The sequence below is a fragment of the Leucoraja erinacea genome, chromosome 3, assembly GCF_028641065.1.
Source record: "Leucoraja erinacea ecotype New England chromosome 3, Leri_hhj_1, whole genome shotgun sequence".
Taxonomy (NCBI): Eukaryota; Metazoa; Chordata; class Chondrichthyes; order Rajiformes; family Rajidae; genus Leucoraja; species Leucoraja erinaceus.
In genome coordinates, this window is record NC_073379.1 from 94,744,593 (window position 1) to 94,759,650 (window position 15,058).

The following is a 15,058-nucleotide window of genomic DNA, read 5'->3' on the forward strand; positions in this document are numbered from 1 at the left end:
AGATCGCCCACTAGTTGTTGATTCAGGTGCCTGATTAACTGAGGGAGAAATAGAGGTTAAGTTGGTGATCTTTCATCAGAACTTAAAATGTAACTATTTTACTCTCCACAGTGCGGATTGATATGGTGAATATTTTTTGTTTCTAATCAGTTTCGGGTACTAACATCTGCAGCATTTTACTTTTGTTTCTTCACATCTGAAATACTTTTTTGCACAATTCAGATTTTAATTCCCATAATTAAATAACGTGGAAAATTGAAACTTTTGGTGCCAGAAAGTTTGAATAATCAAGAAGCGTGAATTAAGCAATTTTGAATTCACAATAATTAGTTGTTTACTGCCATCATGGAAAGTCTTAGGATGAAGTGGCTACAGGAGTAAAAGGGAAGTCCATGAGTTTAAAGGCTACTGAATGGTTTTCCGTTCTTCTTTACTGAGAAACTTCCTATTAGAAGGAATAAAGACCACTCGACGGCAATAGAGTTTACCTTGCCACTGTTTCCATTGGTGTTTTTTTAGTTTTTTAAGATAGTCTGATGCCAAAGGATAGGCACCTTTATCATCAAATAACACTGGACCCAACAACCGGGTGGTGAATCTGTGCAATTCTTTGCCATAGAAGGCTGTGGAGGCCAAGTCAGTGGATATTTTTAAGGCAGAGGTAGATAGATTCTTGATTAGTACAGGTGTCACAGGTACAGGGGAGAAGGCAGGAGAATGGGGTTAGGAGGGAGAGATAGACCAGCCATGATTGAATGGCAGAGTAGACTTGATGAGCTGAATGGCCAAATTCTACTCCTCTCGCTTATGACCTTATAACCTAATGTCATGGATCATCTTTTGTGTGACCATCCTCTCGCCCTCTGAAGAGGCCAGTCATACAGGGATGTGGTTTAAGTTATTCCTAACCAGTAGACAGTAAAACAATTCACTCAAGGAATCTCCCACTGAAGAGAGAGAAAAAACAGTTTTATCAAGTTTGGGCAGTGGGCTGGTGCTGTAGACCTGCACGGGAAGGTAGACGCTCCCGCCCCCTCGAGTCTTGGACAGATGGGGCTCATCAGCCTGGGAAGCCAGTCCATCTAGGAGAGGGAAAACTCTGATTTAAAACCTCCACTGCCTTGTGGCCATATCCAGTCATGGAAAAGGCTCCAGGAGTAAACCTGAAGAAAATCCAGAATCGGAGCCTCTAAGGCAGTTCATCGTTGTCTGCAGCCTCGCTCTGGCAGCTCCTGCGACGGCATTGGTGCCAAACTATCACGACCCTGCTGTTCCTTTGGATCGATCAGCGACGTGGAGAGGGGGGACGTGCTACGTGGGCAACAGCCTGTCCTCCATATGACATCGCCCAGGCTTGCATCCAACCAGGATGCATCACCCATGGTCAGTCATGACCGAGGGGGGCCTACTATCAAGTTTGAAAAAAATGAGTTTGGATGACATAGAAACATAGAAACATAGAAAATAGGTGCAGGAGTAGGCCATTCGGCCCTTCGAACCTGCACCGCCATTCAATATGATCATGGCTGATCATCCAACTCAGTATCCCGTACCTGCCTTCTCTCCATACCCCCTGATCCCCATAACCACAAGGGCTACATCTAACTCCCTCTTAAATATAGCCAATGAACTGGCCTCAACTACCCTCTGTGGCAGAGAGTTCCAGAGATTCACCACTCTCTGTGTGAAAACATTTCTTCTCATCTCGGTTTTAAAGGATTTCTCCCTTATCCTTAAGCTGTGACCCCTTGTCCTGGACTTCCCTAACATCGGGAACAATCTTCCTGCATCTAGCCTGTCCAACCCCTTAAGAATTTTGTAAGTTTCTATAAGAATTGGTTCTGGCTTTTATACCTAAAGAGAATGCAGCATTATTCTCAGGGTTTTGGCACCATAGTTCCTGGATAGTGATTGATAGATTAGTCCTTGTGCTACAAGGTTGTTCTTTCATTTGAAAAATATTTTTTTTATCACGATGTGAAAATAAGAGGGCCATATCAATGGACATAATTATCTCTGCTTTTTTGATAGCTGCTAACTATTGGAAAAGTGGCAACGCATGTTCATTTCACATGGCATTGTATGTGCCTTTGCCTTCTACTTAACCTTGAGCTAAACTTTTAGCAATGATTAAATCCACCAATAGCTACTACACTGTTCCATTTATCAGCTTCTAAGACCCTTATCCATGCCTTTGTCATTTTTTACCACCCTTTGTGTGCAAAAAAGGGCCTGTCCGACTTTGGCGATTTTTTTTTTTTGCCGACTGCCGGCATCCATCATAGTCGCAGCAGGTCGCCGAAAATGTTAAAAATGTTGAAAATCCAGCGGCGACCAGAAAAAGGTATGACTCTTTGGGCGACTACTCACGACCACACAGGCGTCACCCCGCGCATGACGTCTGGTTGGTCATGAGGTAGTCGCCCAAAGAGTCGAACCATTTTCTGGTCGCCACTGGATTTTCAACATTTTTTACATTTTCGGCGATCTGCTGTGAGTATGACGGGTGCCGGCAGTCGCCAAAAATATATCGTAAGTGGGACAGGCCCTTTGGGAACCTATTAAATCTTTCCCCTTTCACAGTAAACCTATATACCATCTAGTTCTTGATTCCCCAACCCTGGTAACAGGCTCTGTGCATTCACCCCATCTTTTCCCCTCATGTGTTTATACAACTCGATGAGATCACGGTCTCGACCCAAAACGTTACCCATTCCTTCTCTCCAGAGATGTTGTCTGTCCCATTGAGTTACTCCAGCTTTTTGTGTCTATCTTCGGTTTAAACTAGCATCTGCAGTTCCTTCCTGCACTCTATAAGATCACCTATCAGTTTCATGCACTCTAAGGAATGAAGTCTAAGCCTGCCCACCCTCTAACAATTTATTGTAAATTATTCTCATTGTTGCGTCTAATATGGCTGTAAAGCAACAGCAAGTAAGATTTTCATTGTTCCAGTTCGTATCTGGTGCACATGATAATTAAACACTCTTGTCTCTTTTCTTGAACCCACCTCTTCTGCACTATTGTCCATGAAAATATGTTCTTACTCTGATATTGTTTAGTTTAGTTGAGAGATACAATGTGGAAATAGGCCTTTTGGCCCACCAAGTCCGCACCGACCAGCGATCCCCGCACATTAACACTATCCTACACATACTAGAGACAATTTACATATACACCAAGCCAATTAACCTACGTACCGGTACTTCTTTGGAGTGTGGGAGGATACTGAAGATCTCGGAGATAACCCACGCGGTCACAGGGAGAACGTACAAACTCTGTACAGAGAGCACCCGTAGTCAGGATCGAACCCGGGTCTCCGGTGCTGTAAGGCAGAAACTCTACTGCTCCACCGCTGCGCCATCGTGCCGCCCTCCATTATCTCCAATTTTAACAAATATGCTTTAGGTTGCAAAACAGTTATATACTCAACACTTGAGCTGCATTCCAATGATGTTGGGCCAGTTTATTCTACTTTTACATGCGCTTATTTTTTTTGTAGTTTTGTAAATAAATGTTGTTGAATTTTCCCAGAATGCAAAGATAGAGCTTTTGGGGGATTTTTTAAATGTATCTTTCCTTCCAATGAAGTATAATTTTAAATAGTACAGATTAAATACATTCATGGGGGGCATTTTGAAAACAAATAATGTAAAAACAGTATGGATCGCTATCCGTACATGTCTCCCCATCATGCGCTCAGACCATAACCCTCCATTCCCTTCCCATCCAATAAATATCCATTATTTTTAAATGATAAAAACGAACCTGCCTCCACCACCTTCACTGGAAAACAAACCATCTCTGAGTAAAGAAGTCCCCCTCATTTTACCCCTAACTTCAGTCCTTGTTCTCAAGTCATGTCCCCTTGTTTGAATCTTCCCTACTCTCAGTGGGAAAAGCTTTTCCATGTCAACTCTGTCTATCCCTCTCATCATTTTAAAAACCTCTATCAAGTCCCCCCTTAACCTTCTGCGCTCCAAAGAATAAAGCCCTAACTTGTTCAACCTTTCTCTGTAACTTAGTTGCTGAAACCCAGGCAACATTCTAGTAAATCTCCATTGTACTCTCTCTATTTTGTTGACATCCTTCCTATAATTAGGCGACCAAAATTGTACACCATACTCCAGCATTTTGAAAACAAATAATGTAAAAACAGTATGGATTGCATAGTACATGTATCATTGAAAGGGAAATACATTAGTTGAATTTGAGAAAAGTTTGGAAAACAAAATCGTAGTCAATTTTAACCTTTGTTCTGAGCTACATTCCACATTTTGTTGACCCCAGAATCATATTGTACACTTTAGATCGCATTAGTACACTAGTCGCATGTGGGAGCCAATATTTGAGACCATCGACACAATTATAATGGGATGTGATGTTTGAAATGATTCCCTTGAATCTGCTGTCTGAAGAACCACACCAACCCCCTATTTCACGTTCAGTTTAAACCAGTCCATCAAAGGAATATTTACTCTTACAGATTGATCTAAGATGATACTTGCGATGCCTCCTAGAAAATTAAATTTTGTCATGGAAGTGGAAAATGGTATTGTTATCTCTGTCTATTTGTCTGAATTGTGGACTTTCCGGCAACAAATATACGTTCATAACAAAATCTGGCCAGAGGCAATTATAAGTCTGGAAATATTAGTGTCTCTTACGGTACAATTTTCTCTCAACTCTGGAGAAATCTGAAGTCCCTTGCCCTAGAAAGTGAGATATGATAACCAATATATGACAGTTCTAATTAGCTTCCCTTGGTTGTGAGTATATTGTAAACAGTAAAAAGGCCTCTCAGGGCTGCTTTTTGCTGCCAAGAACTTAGACTGTACTTTCTAATTAACTACATTCAGTCGTCAGTAATGCCAAGTTGTAGATTTATTATCACAAATGTATCCATAGATATACTTGTAATTGATTGCCAGGCCCACTTCAAATTATCAGATTCAAACTCCATTTTAGCTAGTCCATGCTGTAATAACACCTTTGTATATTTTTTATCTAATTTTAACCCCTCTCATCCCTCTTCCATTCCCATCTGTTTCTAGTGTGCTGCTTCTTATTAGGATACTTTTACAAACAGCAATTGCACATTCAGTGTTGCTTGGATTCAACACGAAAGCTAATTAGCCACATCTTCCCACTGTTGTATTGCTGAAGTAATCTGGAAAGCTACGAATCATTATTTTTTCTTCCAAGTGTTCGAAAAAAATACAGACAAATGCACACTTTACAAGTTTTCATGGGACCTGTCTGCTCCATATTTCCACTCATATTGGTACAGCTATTTTCCAGAATATTTCCAGTTTTTTGCCTGCTGTAATCTATTTTTGCAGAAACATATATTTCTATCATTGATTATACCCTGTGTGGAATTACATAACATTGATTGCTGAATGAATGTCTTTTCAATTGCCAACATAGTTTAATTTCATATCGTTCTCTTGATAAACGATCTATTCTGTTTACTATCATATACAGCCTTCATTTCTTACAGTAACTGTGTTCTTCATAAACGATTTACGTATTCTGTGCAATGGGAGTTGTAACGCTAGTTCATGAATGATTGCCTGGGTGTTTCTAGCTTTATTAGACATACACTGTGATTTATGTTTTTGTACTCTTCAAACTTTACTGATTTGCATTGTGCTGAGTGTACAATATCGTCAGAAACATGCCAAAACTTATTTCATTGTTTCTTTTGGCCTTGAGTTTGGTGTTTTCTGCCCATCCACACAACTATGAAGGCGTCATGGTCCAAACAGGAAAAATACTGGGATGTTGCAATTATGATTTATACTCTTATTATGTTTCTTCTCGAGACATAAAAAGAGCCCAAGTGACGATTAAGAACTCTGAATTAAATTATTTACATGAGTCGAAGCTCTTTGGATGCTTTATAGCCGCCCAAATTTTATTTTTGTGTACTTATAAGCTATTAGCAAAGTGCAGTACAAACGATGATAGCCACTGGATGCATTAACATTTGATTGCATGGAGGTATTAGATCAGTGGGAAGAACATAAAATAGTTAAATCACCCTGACTGGATGGGATGCATGCCAAGATTTTAAGGAATGTATGGAAGGAAATCATGAGATGATTGACCATAATCTCCCAGTGATTGGCAAAATAGGCAATGCAGGTGGTTATGGTACCAGAGGATGAGAGAGCATGAGGAGTTATTTCCCTTGCTCAAAAGAGGCAACCACAGGCTAGTCAGTTTAACCTCAGGAAGGCATTTGGAATCATTGATGCTAGACAGGATTTTGGAGAAAATTGAATTACTCAAGGCAAGGCAACATGGATTTGCTCAGGGCAAATTATCTTAAATCAAGTTGATATCATTTTTAATTGAGATTATGGATAAAGTTGAGAGTAATACAGATAATGTGGAATGCAAGGACTTCCAGATGTCTTAGGAAAGGAATGTTGAAGCACTTAGTATAAAAGGGACATTGACAGCATGGATTGCAAAGGTGGTTATCTAGCAGGCAACAGAAGGTTTGGGTAAATGGTTGTTTTTCAGACAAGAGGAGGGTGAATAATGGTGAGGAGGGTGAATAATGAAACAGCTGTCATAGAATCATACAGTGATAGTGTGGAAACAGGCCCTTCGGCCCAACATCCCCACACCTGCCAACATGTCCCAGCTACACTCGTCCGGCCAACCAGCATTTGGTTCATATCCCTCCAAACCTGTACTATCCATGTGCCTGTCTAACTGCTTCTTAAATGTTGGGATAGTCCCTGCCTCAACTACCTCCTCTGGCAGCTTGTTCCATATATCCACCACCCTTTGTGTGAAAAGGTTACCCCTCAGATTCCTATTAAATCTTTACCCCTTCACCTTAAACCTATGTCCTCTGGTCCTTGATTCACCTACTCTGGGCAAGGGACTCTGAGTATCTACCCGATCGAAACACCTCTATAAGATCATCCCTCATCCTCCTGTGCTCCAAGGAATGGAGTCCAAGCCGACTCAACCTGTGCCAATAGCTCAGACCCTCTAGTCCTGGCAACATCCTCGTAAATCTTCTCTGTACCGTTTCCAGCTTGACAGCATCTTTCCTATAACACGGTGCCCAGTACTAAACACAATAATCTAAATGTGGCCTCTCCAACGTCGTATCTAACTGCAACATAGCCTTCCAACTTCTATACTCATTCCTCTGGCCGATGAAGGCCAATGTACCACAAACCGTTTTGGCCACCGGATCAACCTGCGACTCCACATTCAGGGAACTGTGCACCTTCACACCTAGGTCCCTCTGCTCTACAACACTACCCAGAGCCCTACCATTCACAGTGTAGGTCCTGCCCTTGTTAGACTTCTTAAAATGCAACACCTAACATCAAGATCCTGCTGCAATTTTTCACAACCACCCAATTTTGTATCATCTGCAAACTTGTTAATCTCACCGTGTACAGTATGTTCTCATCCAAATCATTGATGCGGATGACAAGCAGTAACGGGCCCAGCACCGTGACCCTGAGGCACACCACTAGTCACAAGCCTCCAGTCTGAGAAACAACCTTCCACCATCACCGTCTGCTTCCTTCCATGAAGCCAATTTTCTATCCATTCAGCTATCTTTCCTTGGATCCCATGCAATCTAACCTGTTGACCTGTTATGGTCTATAATAATTACCTAGACTTGGGTACGTGTTTCTAAGTTTATGGTTGACCCAACATTTGCACATTATTACAAACTGTATAGATAGATTGCAGCAGGGTATAGACAGGCTGGTGGAATAGGCAGAAACATAGCAGCTAAAGTTTAATGTGGAGACATTTATGGGGTTACATTTTGGTGGGGAAAAATGGGAAAAGGCAAAGGCAATGTAGAATAAAGGGCAGTGCATTAAATAAAATGTAGACAGAGAAGGACCCAGGTGTGCCTGTGCACAAAATATTAAAAGTGACAGAGCAGATTGAGAAATTCTGAATAAAGCATTCCCAGTTTTGGGCTCTATCAATAGATGCATTGAATGTAAAACGTGGAAGTCACGCTTACACTTTATAGAACACTTGCCTGACCTCAGATAAAGGATTGTGTTCTATTCTGGTTGTAACTTAAAAGGAAGGAATGGGAATATTAGGGTCCAGTAAATATTTTCAAAGATAGTTCCTGGAATAAGGGGCTACAGTTGCAAGGACATGACTGTTTAGGACGAAAAGGATGTAACCTCAAGTGAATACACATTTCTTATACCTTACATATGCTTCCTTGCTTTTCTTGATCAAACTTTCAATTTCCTTTGTTAACCAATGTTCCCTAACTTAGCATCTTTGCTTCTTACTCTAGCAGGGACATGGTGACTCCGAACTACCTTACTTTTAAACTCTTCTATGTTTTTTACATTATTTTTCCCTCAAGCTCCTGCTCCTAATCTACTTATGCCAAATTCTGCCCCACATTATTGAAATCTACATTCCTGGTCTTGAGAACCAACCACTTCCATGAGTACCTTAAGCTTACTGAACTATGGTCACTTTCCCAAAGTGTTTCTCCGCAGACCCCTCTGTTACTTGCCCCTCTTCATTCTCTCTGATAAGGTCAAGTACAGCCCCCTCTCTGGTAGGAGTCTCTGCATTATGCTTCAAAAAACTGTCATGGATGCATTTTACAAATTCCACTCAGCCTCTTGCACTAAGGTAATCCCAGTCAACATTGGAGAAGTTAGAATTCTCTGGTATTACAACCCGATTGTTTTTCTTCTGCAGAAACATAAGACAAAACAATCTTTCCCTTTGGTGACATTGAGTTATTGTTGCTTTAGTACTTGTGATTGGAAGAGTGTGTAATGATAGAGAGAACTTGGCATTTTGTTTTATCGCATCAATTACAGCCAGATATTGTGTCAGGAATTCGTGTTTGCTTAATCGTTTAAACCTTTGACTCCAATTTGTATTAACTGAGTGCCTTAATTTGTTTTTTTGTAGATGTGTGGAATTCATAGCTAAGGAAGGAAAGAGCCTGAAGGAGCTGTACCTGGTATCCTGTAAGATCACTGATTACGGTGCGTATGCTGCTGTTTATCACTATTGCCTTTGGGATATGTGTATGTCTGCAAACTTGAGATTTAGGGTCATCTAATATGTGCAGGGCATTGAGGCATCTCAAATGTGATCATAAAAAATGGAGGCATTTTTGCTGAAGTAGGATTTTTCAAATGTCCACAGTGGTCAATTATTTTATGTTGCATTGTGACTGCATAGTAACTTCCACAAATTTACCAAAGTTTAGGGCTTGAAGTATTGAAACTAAGCAATGTTTAGCGATTGCAACAGACATAGCAAATTCAATTTGAAATAAGTCCCTCATAATTCAGAATTGAAATGTTTAATATACATGCAGTTCTTTAAACATCTTTTATAGAGTAACTTTACAAAACACTTCTTCATTGTAACACATTCCAGTATTGCCATATCAGGAAAATATGTGGATGGTTGATTTTAGGTTAAGTTAATTGTTAATATTTGAAATGCAGGAGCGATGTTACTAGAACCAAGATATACAATAGATTTTGCTACATTTTTCAGACCAGTTGACTTGCAATGTTGTCATGAAAGTGCTCATTTTAATGGTTGGTTATTTGTAATGCCGAACCCAACTGGGGTACTTTGGATTATTTTGCCCTACACTTCGCAAAGTCTGCAGGTCCCTTTCCAGCCTCATCAGCCATCTCAGAGCTGGAGTAAAAGCAAATCGTCTTCGAGCCTGTGAGTCTGCCTTGGAAGAGGAAGAGATTAATGCAATAGAAATGTTTATTTTTATTTTTCTATATCTTTCTCCTCTTATTTTAACTTTCTCATATGATATTTAGTTTTCATGTTCATAATTTCATGTTGAAGGACTGCTGAAAATGTTTTGACATAAAGCAGGCGATATACAATGATTGCCCTTGTGATCCTACTCATCTGAATTCATTATTCATAGTTTGTTCTGGGATAGTTTGCTACCCACGTCTGCAGCTGTCCATTGGTTGCTCAGTTGTGTTTGATCGGACTCTGTATACAACTTCATGTAAGGGGCAATGGATGATGCTTCCTTTCTCGGTGGTCAGCAATGGAGATTCATATAACTGATGTCATGGATGTGTATAGGATGAACAAACCTTTGTCCTCTGACCAAGGCAAAATGGTTCACCTAGCAGTTTTGGAAACCACTGATAAGATGCTTCATAGCAGTGGCTGCATTTGTGAAGGACTAAGAGATCTGATAGGCTGTGGGCCGAGCATAAAAAATGTGTCTAGAAATCAACTTTCGTGACCCATGTCTCGGAACTACATGAAATATTGCACAGATTTAGATAACATATAATTGAGAAGGAAGTCATAACTCGTCAGTGCCAAAACTTGCACATTAATTAATTAAACTAATTAGAAAATAAGATCTTCACTTCCCGTCTAGTGTCCAATGCCCATATTACACCATGGGGAGCCTATTTCCGTGTTGCAGTCTATTTAAACCATATATTATTATACCACATATGTAATCTGTAATCATATATAGTTATGTATAATTATATTATATAAAAATAATATGAATATAATTGTGAGTGTTTTTTTACCGTGATCTGCGTGGGTTTTCTCCGAGATCTTCGGTTTCCTCCCACACTCCAAAGACGTACAGGTTTGTAGGTTAATTGGCTTGGTGTAAATGTAGAAATTGTCCCTAGTGGGTGATGGATAGTGTTAACGTGCAGGGTTCGCTGGTCGGCACGGACCCGGTGGACCGAAGGGCCTATTTCCGCGCCGCATCTCTAAACTAAACTAAACAGTCCCCTAGAGTCAGGGGAGAGGGGAAACCAGAGATAAGGAAGTTTAAGGTGTGAAAACGAGAGATCAAAGGGAAAGAGGGTGAAGGAAAATGTAGAATAGATACTTTCAAGAGAGAGCTAGATAGGGCTTTTAAAGTTAGCAGAGTCAGGGGATATCAGAATCAGAATCACACTTTATTCGCCAAGTATGTTTTGCAACATACGAGGAATTTCATTGGCCAGGTCAGTCATAGAATTAAAAGTAACAGATTACTCAAAAACACATTTTAACATGAACTCAAAAACACATTAAAGACAGTGGAGTCAGGGATATGGGGAGAAAGCAGGAACGAGGTACTGTTTGGGGATGATCAGCCATGATCACATTGAATGGCAGTTCTGACTCCTGACTCCTGCACCTATTGTCTGTTGTCTGTTGAATGAGACTGCCGCAGAGGTCCGGCTCCTCAACCAGCCTAATTAATGGGTGAGGGCAGTTCCTGTGGGTTCCCCCATTTACTGAACCCCACTGACTGCCTGTGTGCAGAGTGGGGACCAGGGCAGTAGTGGGACTGGGGCAGTGCCAGGCTGGGGGAAGGCTAAGGCACCTTCCACTGACAGGAAAATGCCTAACCCTGAGCCTAACTCGCCCCCCTTCCAGAGCTACCCACGGCTGGAGCTGGAGCCACTTTGAGAACGGCTGTGGGCTCCGTACGTGTGGCCCCGCAGCGCATCTACCTCGGCCAGTATGCCCTTCTGGATCACTATGGTGATGATGGTGGGGAGCTGCACTGCCCTGCAGCACCGCCCAGGCCGCCTTCGGCACCTCCATACCGCCGGCTCCGTCAGACCGCCCTTTCGCTCGCTCGCTGCAACACCAACCTACCGATAGCCTGACCAACCCCTCGCAGCACCCACCGGCCATCCGACCACTCGCAGTATCCACCGGCGGCCTGGCCACTCTCACCACCCACCGGGGGCCCGACAGCCCGACCGATCCTCCACGGCATCCATCGGACCAGCCCGACAGACTGACCGACTGACCCTGACCCTAAACCCTAACCTTACTCTACATTTGTTATTTATCATTTTTATTTAACAGTTCACATCATAACTTTATAAAGATAAATCAATTGAAAAACAAAGGTTAGCATTACCTTTATTCCTTGGAAACCTTGTAATTGTTTTGATGTAATGAGGAGGCAGCCATGATCCCAGGGTCCTCGCTGCCTAACGATCATAAAACAACGCGCGGGATTGGTCAATTTGCGTCCGACCTCAATGTCAAACGTGCATTGATTGGACAATTACTACTCGGAAAATTGGAATTTTTTGTCTTTTTTTTAAAAATGTGCAGGCTTTGGTCTTGACGAATTTCCGGAATGATTTGTATAATATTTTTACACAATATGTTAAAAATTCAGGTAGTTCCGTGAGTTGGGTCACGAACTTGAACAAAAAAGCTCCTTGGTCCACAGCCTATGAGCTTCAAAGGTTTCTGCTATATAATGTTAAAATGATTGTGAGAGTTATATTTGTACTTCCTATATCAGTGACTCGTGCAATCAAAGATAGATAACATATATTGTCATCATCATCCTGGTTCCAAGAGAGCCAGTTGTTTAATAATTGAGTAGTTTTACCATTATTACTGATGGAATATTGAGCATTACACTTTCGGGACCTTTTGTGCAGGTGTTTCTGAGTCAGGCCAAATATTACCACTTCCTGTATTTAGCTGTTTGGTGAACGTTCTTTGTGACAGCATAGCCTCGACAATGGATGACATTTCATATATTCTTGGTATAAAAATGTATTTGTAGAGGAATATTATGGACAGGGTTAGTTCCTATACCTTCTCTGACAAAGTTGGTCATGGTGCTTCAACATCCTCTCCCTACCCCCCATTTGCAATCCTAACCCACTTCAATAAATCTGTCATCACTAGGTTACACTTATTCTGCCATCCTCCCCCAATCTACTTCCATTCCTTCCCCTCCACCCCCTATATCAATCTTGGCTGGCTGACCTTTCTTATGATCTTACCATTCTTGCCCTCTCCCCCAACTCTCAAGTCTTATCCCAACCTTGCCTTATTTCCTTGGTGTATTATGGTCAAGAGCCTGAAGGCTGCCGGGATGCTCACGGCAGCAGAAGACTCCCGGGATGCCACAGGTCCGATAACCTGCTCATGAAACCCGGTGACAAGACAAAGGAAGACCTAGTGGGCCCCTTGTAGCCATGCACGTCGTCAGACCTTGCTCGCAAGGGGGATCTCAGAAGCCGCCGAGCTTGGTGGGGTGTGGCTGGTCGGAGAGGTGCCATGTTATTGCCTCCAGCACTGTTAAGGTTGGCTGCAGGGGATGCCCCAGTGGCACAAAGGCAGTCAGGCAAGGAGAGCCGATCGAGGACAGTGGATAAGGCCTTGCAGCAACCTGGGGCTTACCTGGTTCAGGATCCACTCCAGTTCATCGAGCCTTATGGACCCCACTTTGGACGTTTTGTAAAGGTCACCAAAATGTGGTCACTCAAGCATGTATGATCTCTGCAAAAAGGAATATCATTGTGCAGTACACACACAACAATAAAGCACCATTGAAAGAAAGATTGTTCACCTTTAAGCAAGACTTTATAATAGCAAATATGTTTCAAGCCTTCCTACACTATTGTATTTTGTGTTGATGGGCCCTCAAATAAAAGATTTGTTGGCCCACTATTATCATCCCATTAATAAACGATATAATTTCTAGTTACATTATTTCTGAAGTAGTAATATTTCTCCAATTTGCTTTATACCAGAAATGCTCTTCATTATAACATTATCTTCTCCAGTTCTTTTCCAGCTCAGAAAATAAATGATAGCTCTGAGCCTGTTCGTTATAAGCTCATTGCAACTATTGCATGTTTCTCCCATCAGCATTTCCATAATCCTGATTAACACAAAGTAGACCCATTCATGTTCTTTTGTTTACTTGGTCCAAACCGATCATCATTCAAAAAGTCATTATTCAGAATCCAATAATTTGTCTATCTGCTGTTTATCTACTATAATTATTTCAAATAATTATACTGTAATTAATTTGATCCAGGATTTTTTTAAGTGGAAGATTTTGAATGTAGACAAAATGTGCTATTCCAGCTAAAGCATTGTTGTTTTTTGACCGTTTGACACTTATGGAGAATTTGTCACTTGTTCTGGCAACAGTTTGTGAAAGATTAGTGTTGAGAGGAAGGTCACAATCATTTCATTTATGTTAAGGTTTGAAAAACATAGGCCATTTGTTGTGATTGTTTTATTTTTATTTGGATTAATGTGCGACGTTTGGAAAGCACAAGAATATAAGAGCATGAGATAGTTTGCCTCTTGAGCTTGCATCATCGTTTGATACGAACAGGACTGATTTGATCTTGGTCTCAACTCCAACTTCTTGCCTGTTCATTATGGCCCTTGACTCCCCTATAGACCAGAAGTCTGTCTATAGTATCCAAGAATATACTAAATGATTCGGCCTCCTTAGCTCTCTGGAGTAAAAGAAATCCAAAGATTCTCAATCCTGTAAGAGAATATCACAGAGTTGCATTTGGCGATGTCACTGATTAACTGCAGCTCCAAGATTAAATTATTTTTAGTTACCCCTTTCCACTATGTTAAAAATAAGACACTGACAAAGGGAAAAATATTCTTTATGGTCAGCAAATTTAACCACTATTTAACTAAACGTAATGCAGTGAAAATCATAATTATTCTAACATTGGCTTATGTAACAGCCCCTTCAAAGCAGAATTTGTCTCTGTGATAGTAATGTCAAATGTTCAGAAACCATTCACTGCGAACTCCCTGGACAACTTGGCCCTTCCCACCCAAACCACTCCCTCCCCAGGTACTTCCCCCAGGAACTGCAGGAGATGCAACACCTGTCTCTTTACCTCCCCCCTCGACTCCATCCAAGGACCCAACCAGTCTTTTCAGGTGAGGCAGAGGTTCATTTGCACCTCCTCCAACCTCATCTACTGTATCCGCTGTCCCAGGTGTCAACTTCTCTACATCGGCGAGACCAAGCGCAGGCTCGGCGATCGTTTCACTGAACACCTCCACTCAGTCCGTCTTAATCTACCTGATCGCCCAGTGGCCCAGCACTTCAACTCCCCCGCCCATTCCCAATCTGACCTTTCCGTCCTGGGCCTCCTCCATTGTCAGAGTGAGGCCCAGCGCAAATTGGAGGAGCAGGACCTCATATTCCGTTTGGGTAGTTTACACCCCAGCTGTATGGACATTGACTTCTCTA

The 15,058-nt window shown here is 41.6% G+C and overlaps 1 protein-coding gene across 3 annotated transcripts in view; it reads left to right on the forward strand.

Moving 5' to 3' along the window:
• The window catches only part of fbxl17 (F-box and leucine-rich repeat protein 17), a 544,870-nt gene that overhangs the window by 342,989 nt on the left and 186,823 nt on the right, over nucleotides 1-15,058 (forward strand). For all 3 annotated transcript variants that reach the window (XM_055633232.1, XM_055633233.1, XM_055633231.1), the window contains one exon: nucleotides 8,953-9,029. In XM_055633232.1, coding sequence (XP_055489207.1) covers nucleotides 8,953-9,029 — 77 coding nt within the window. The remainder of the gene's footprint in view (nucleotides 1-8,952; nucleotides 9,030-15,058) is intronic.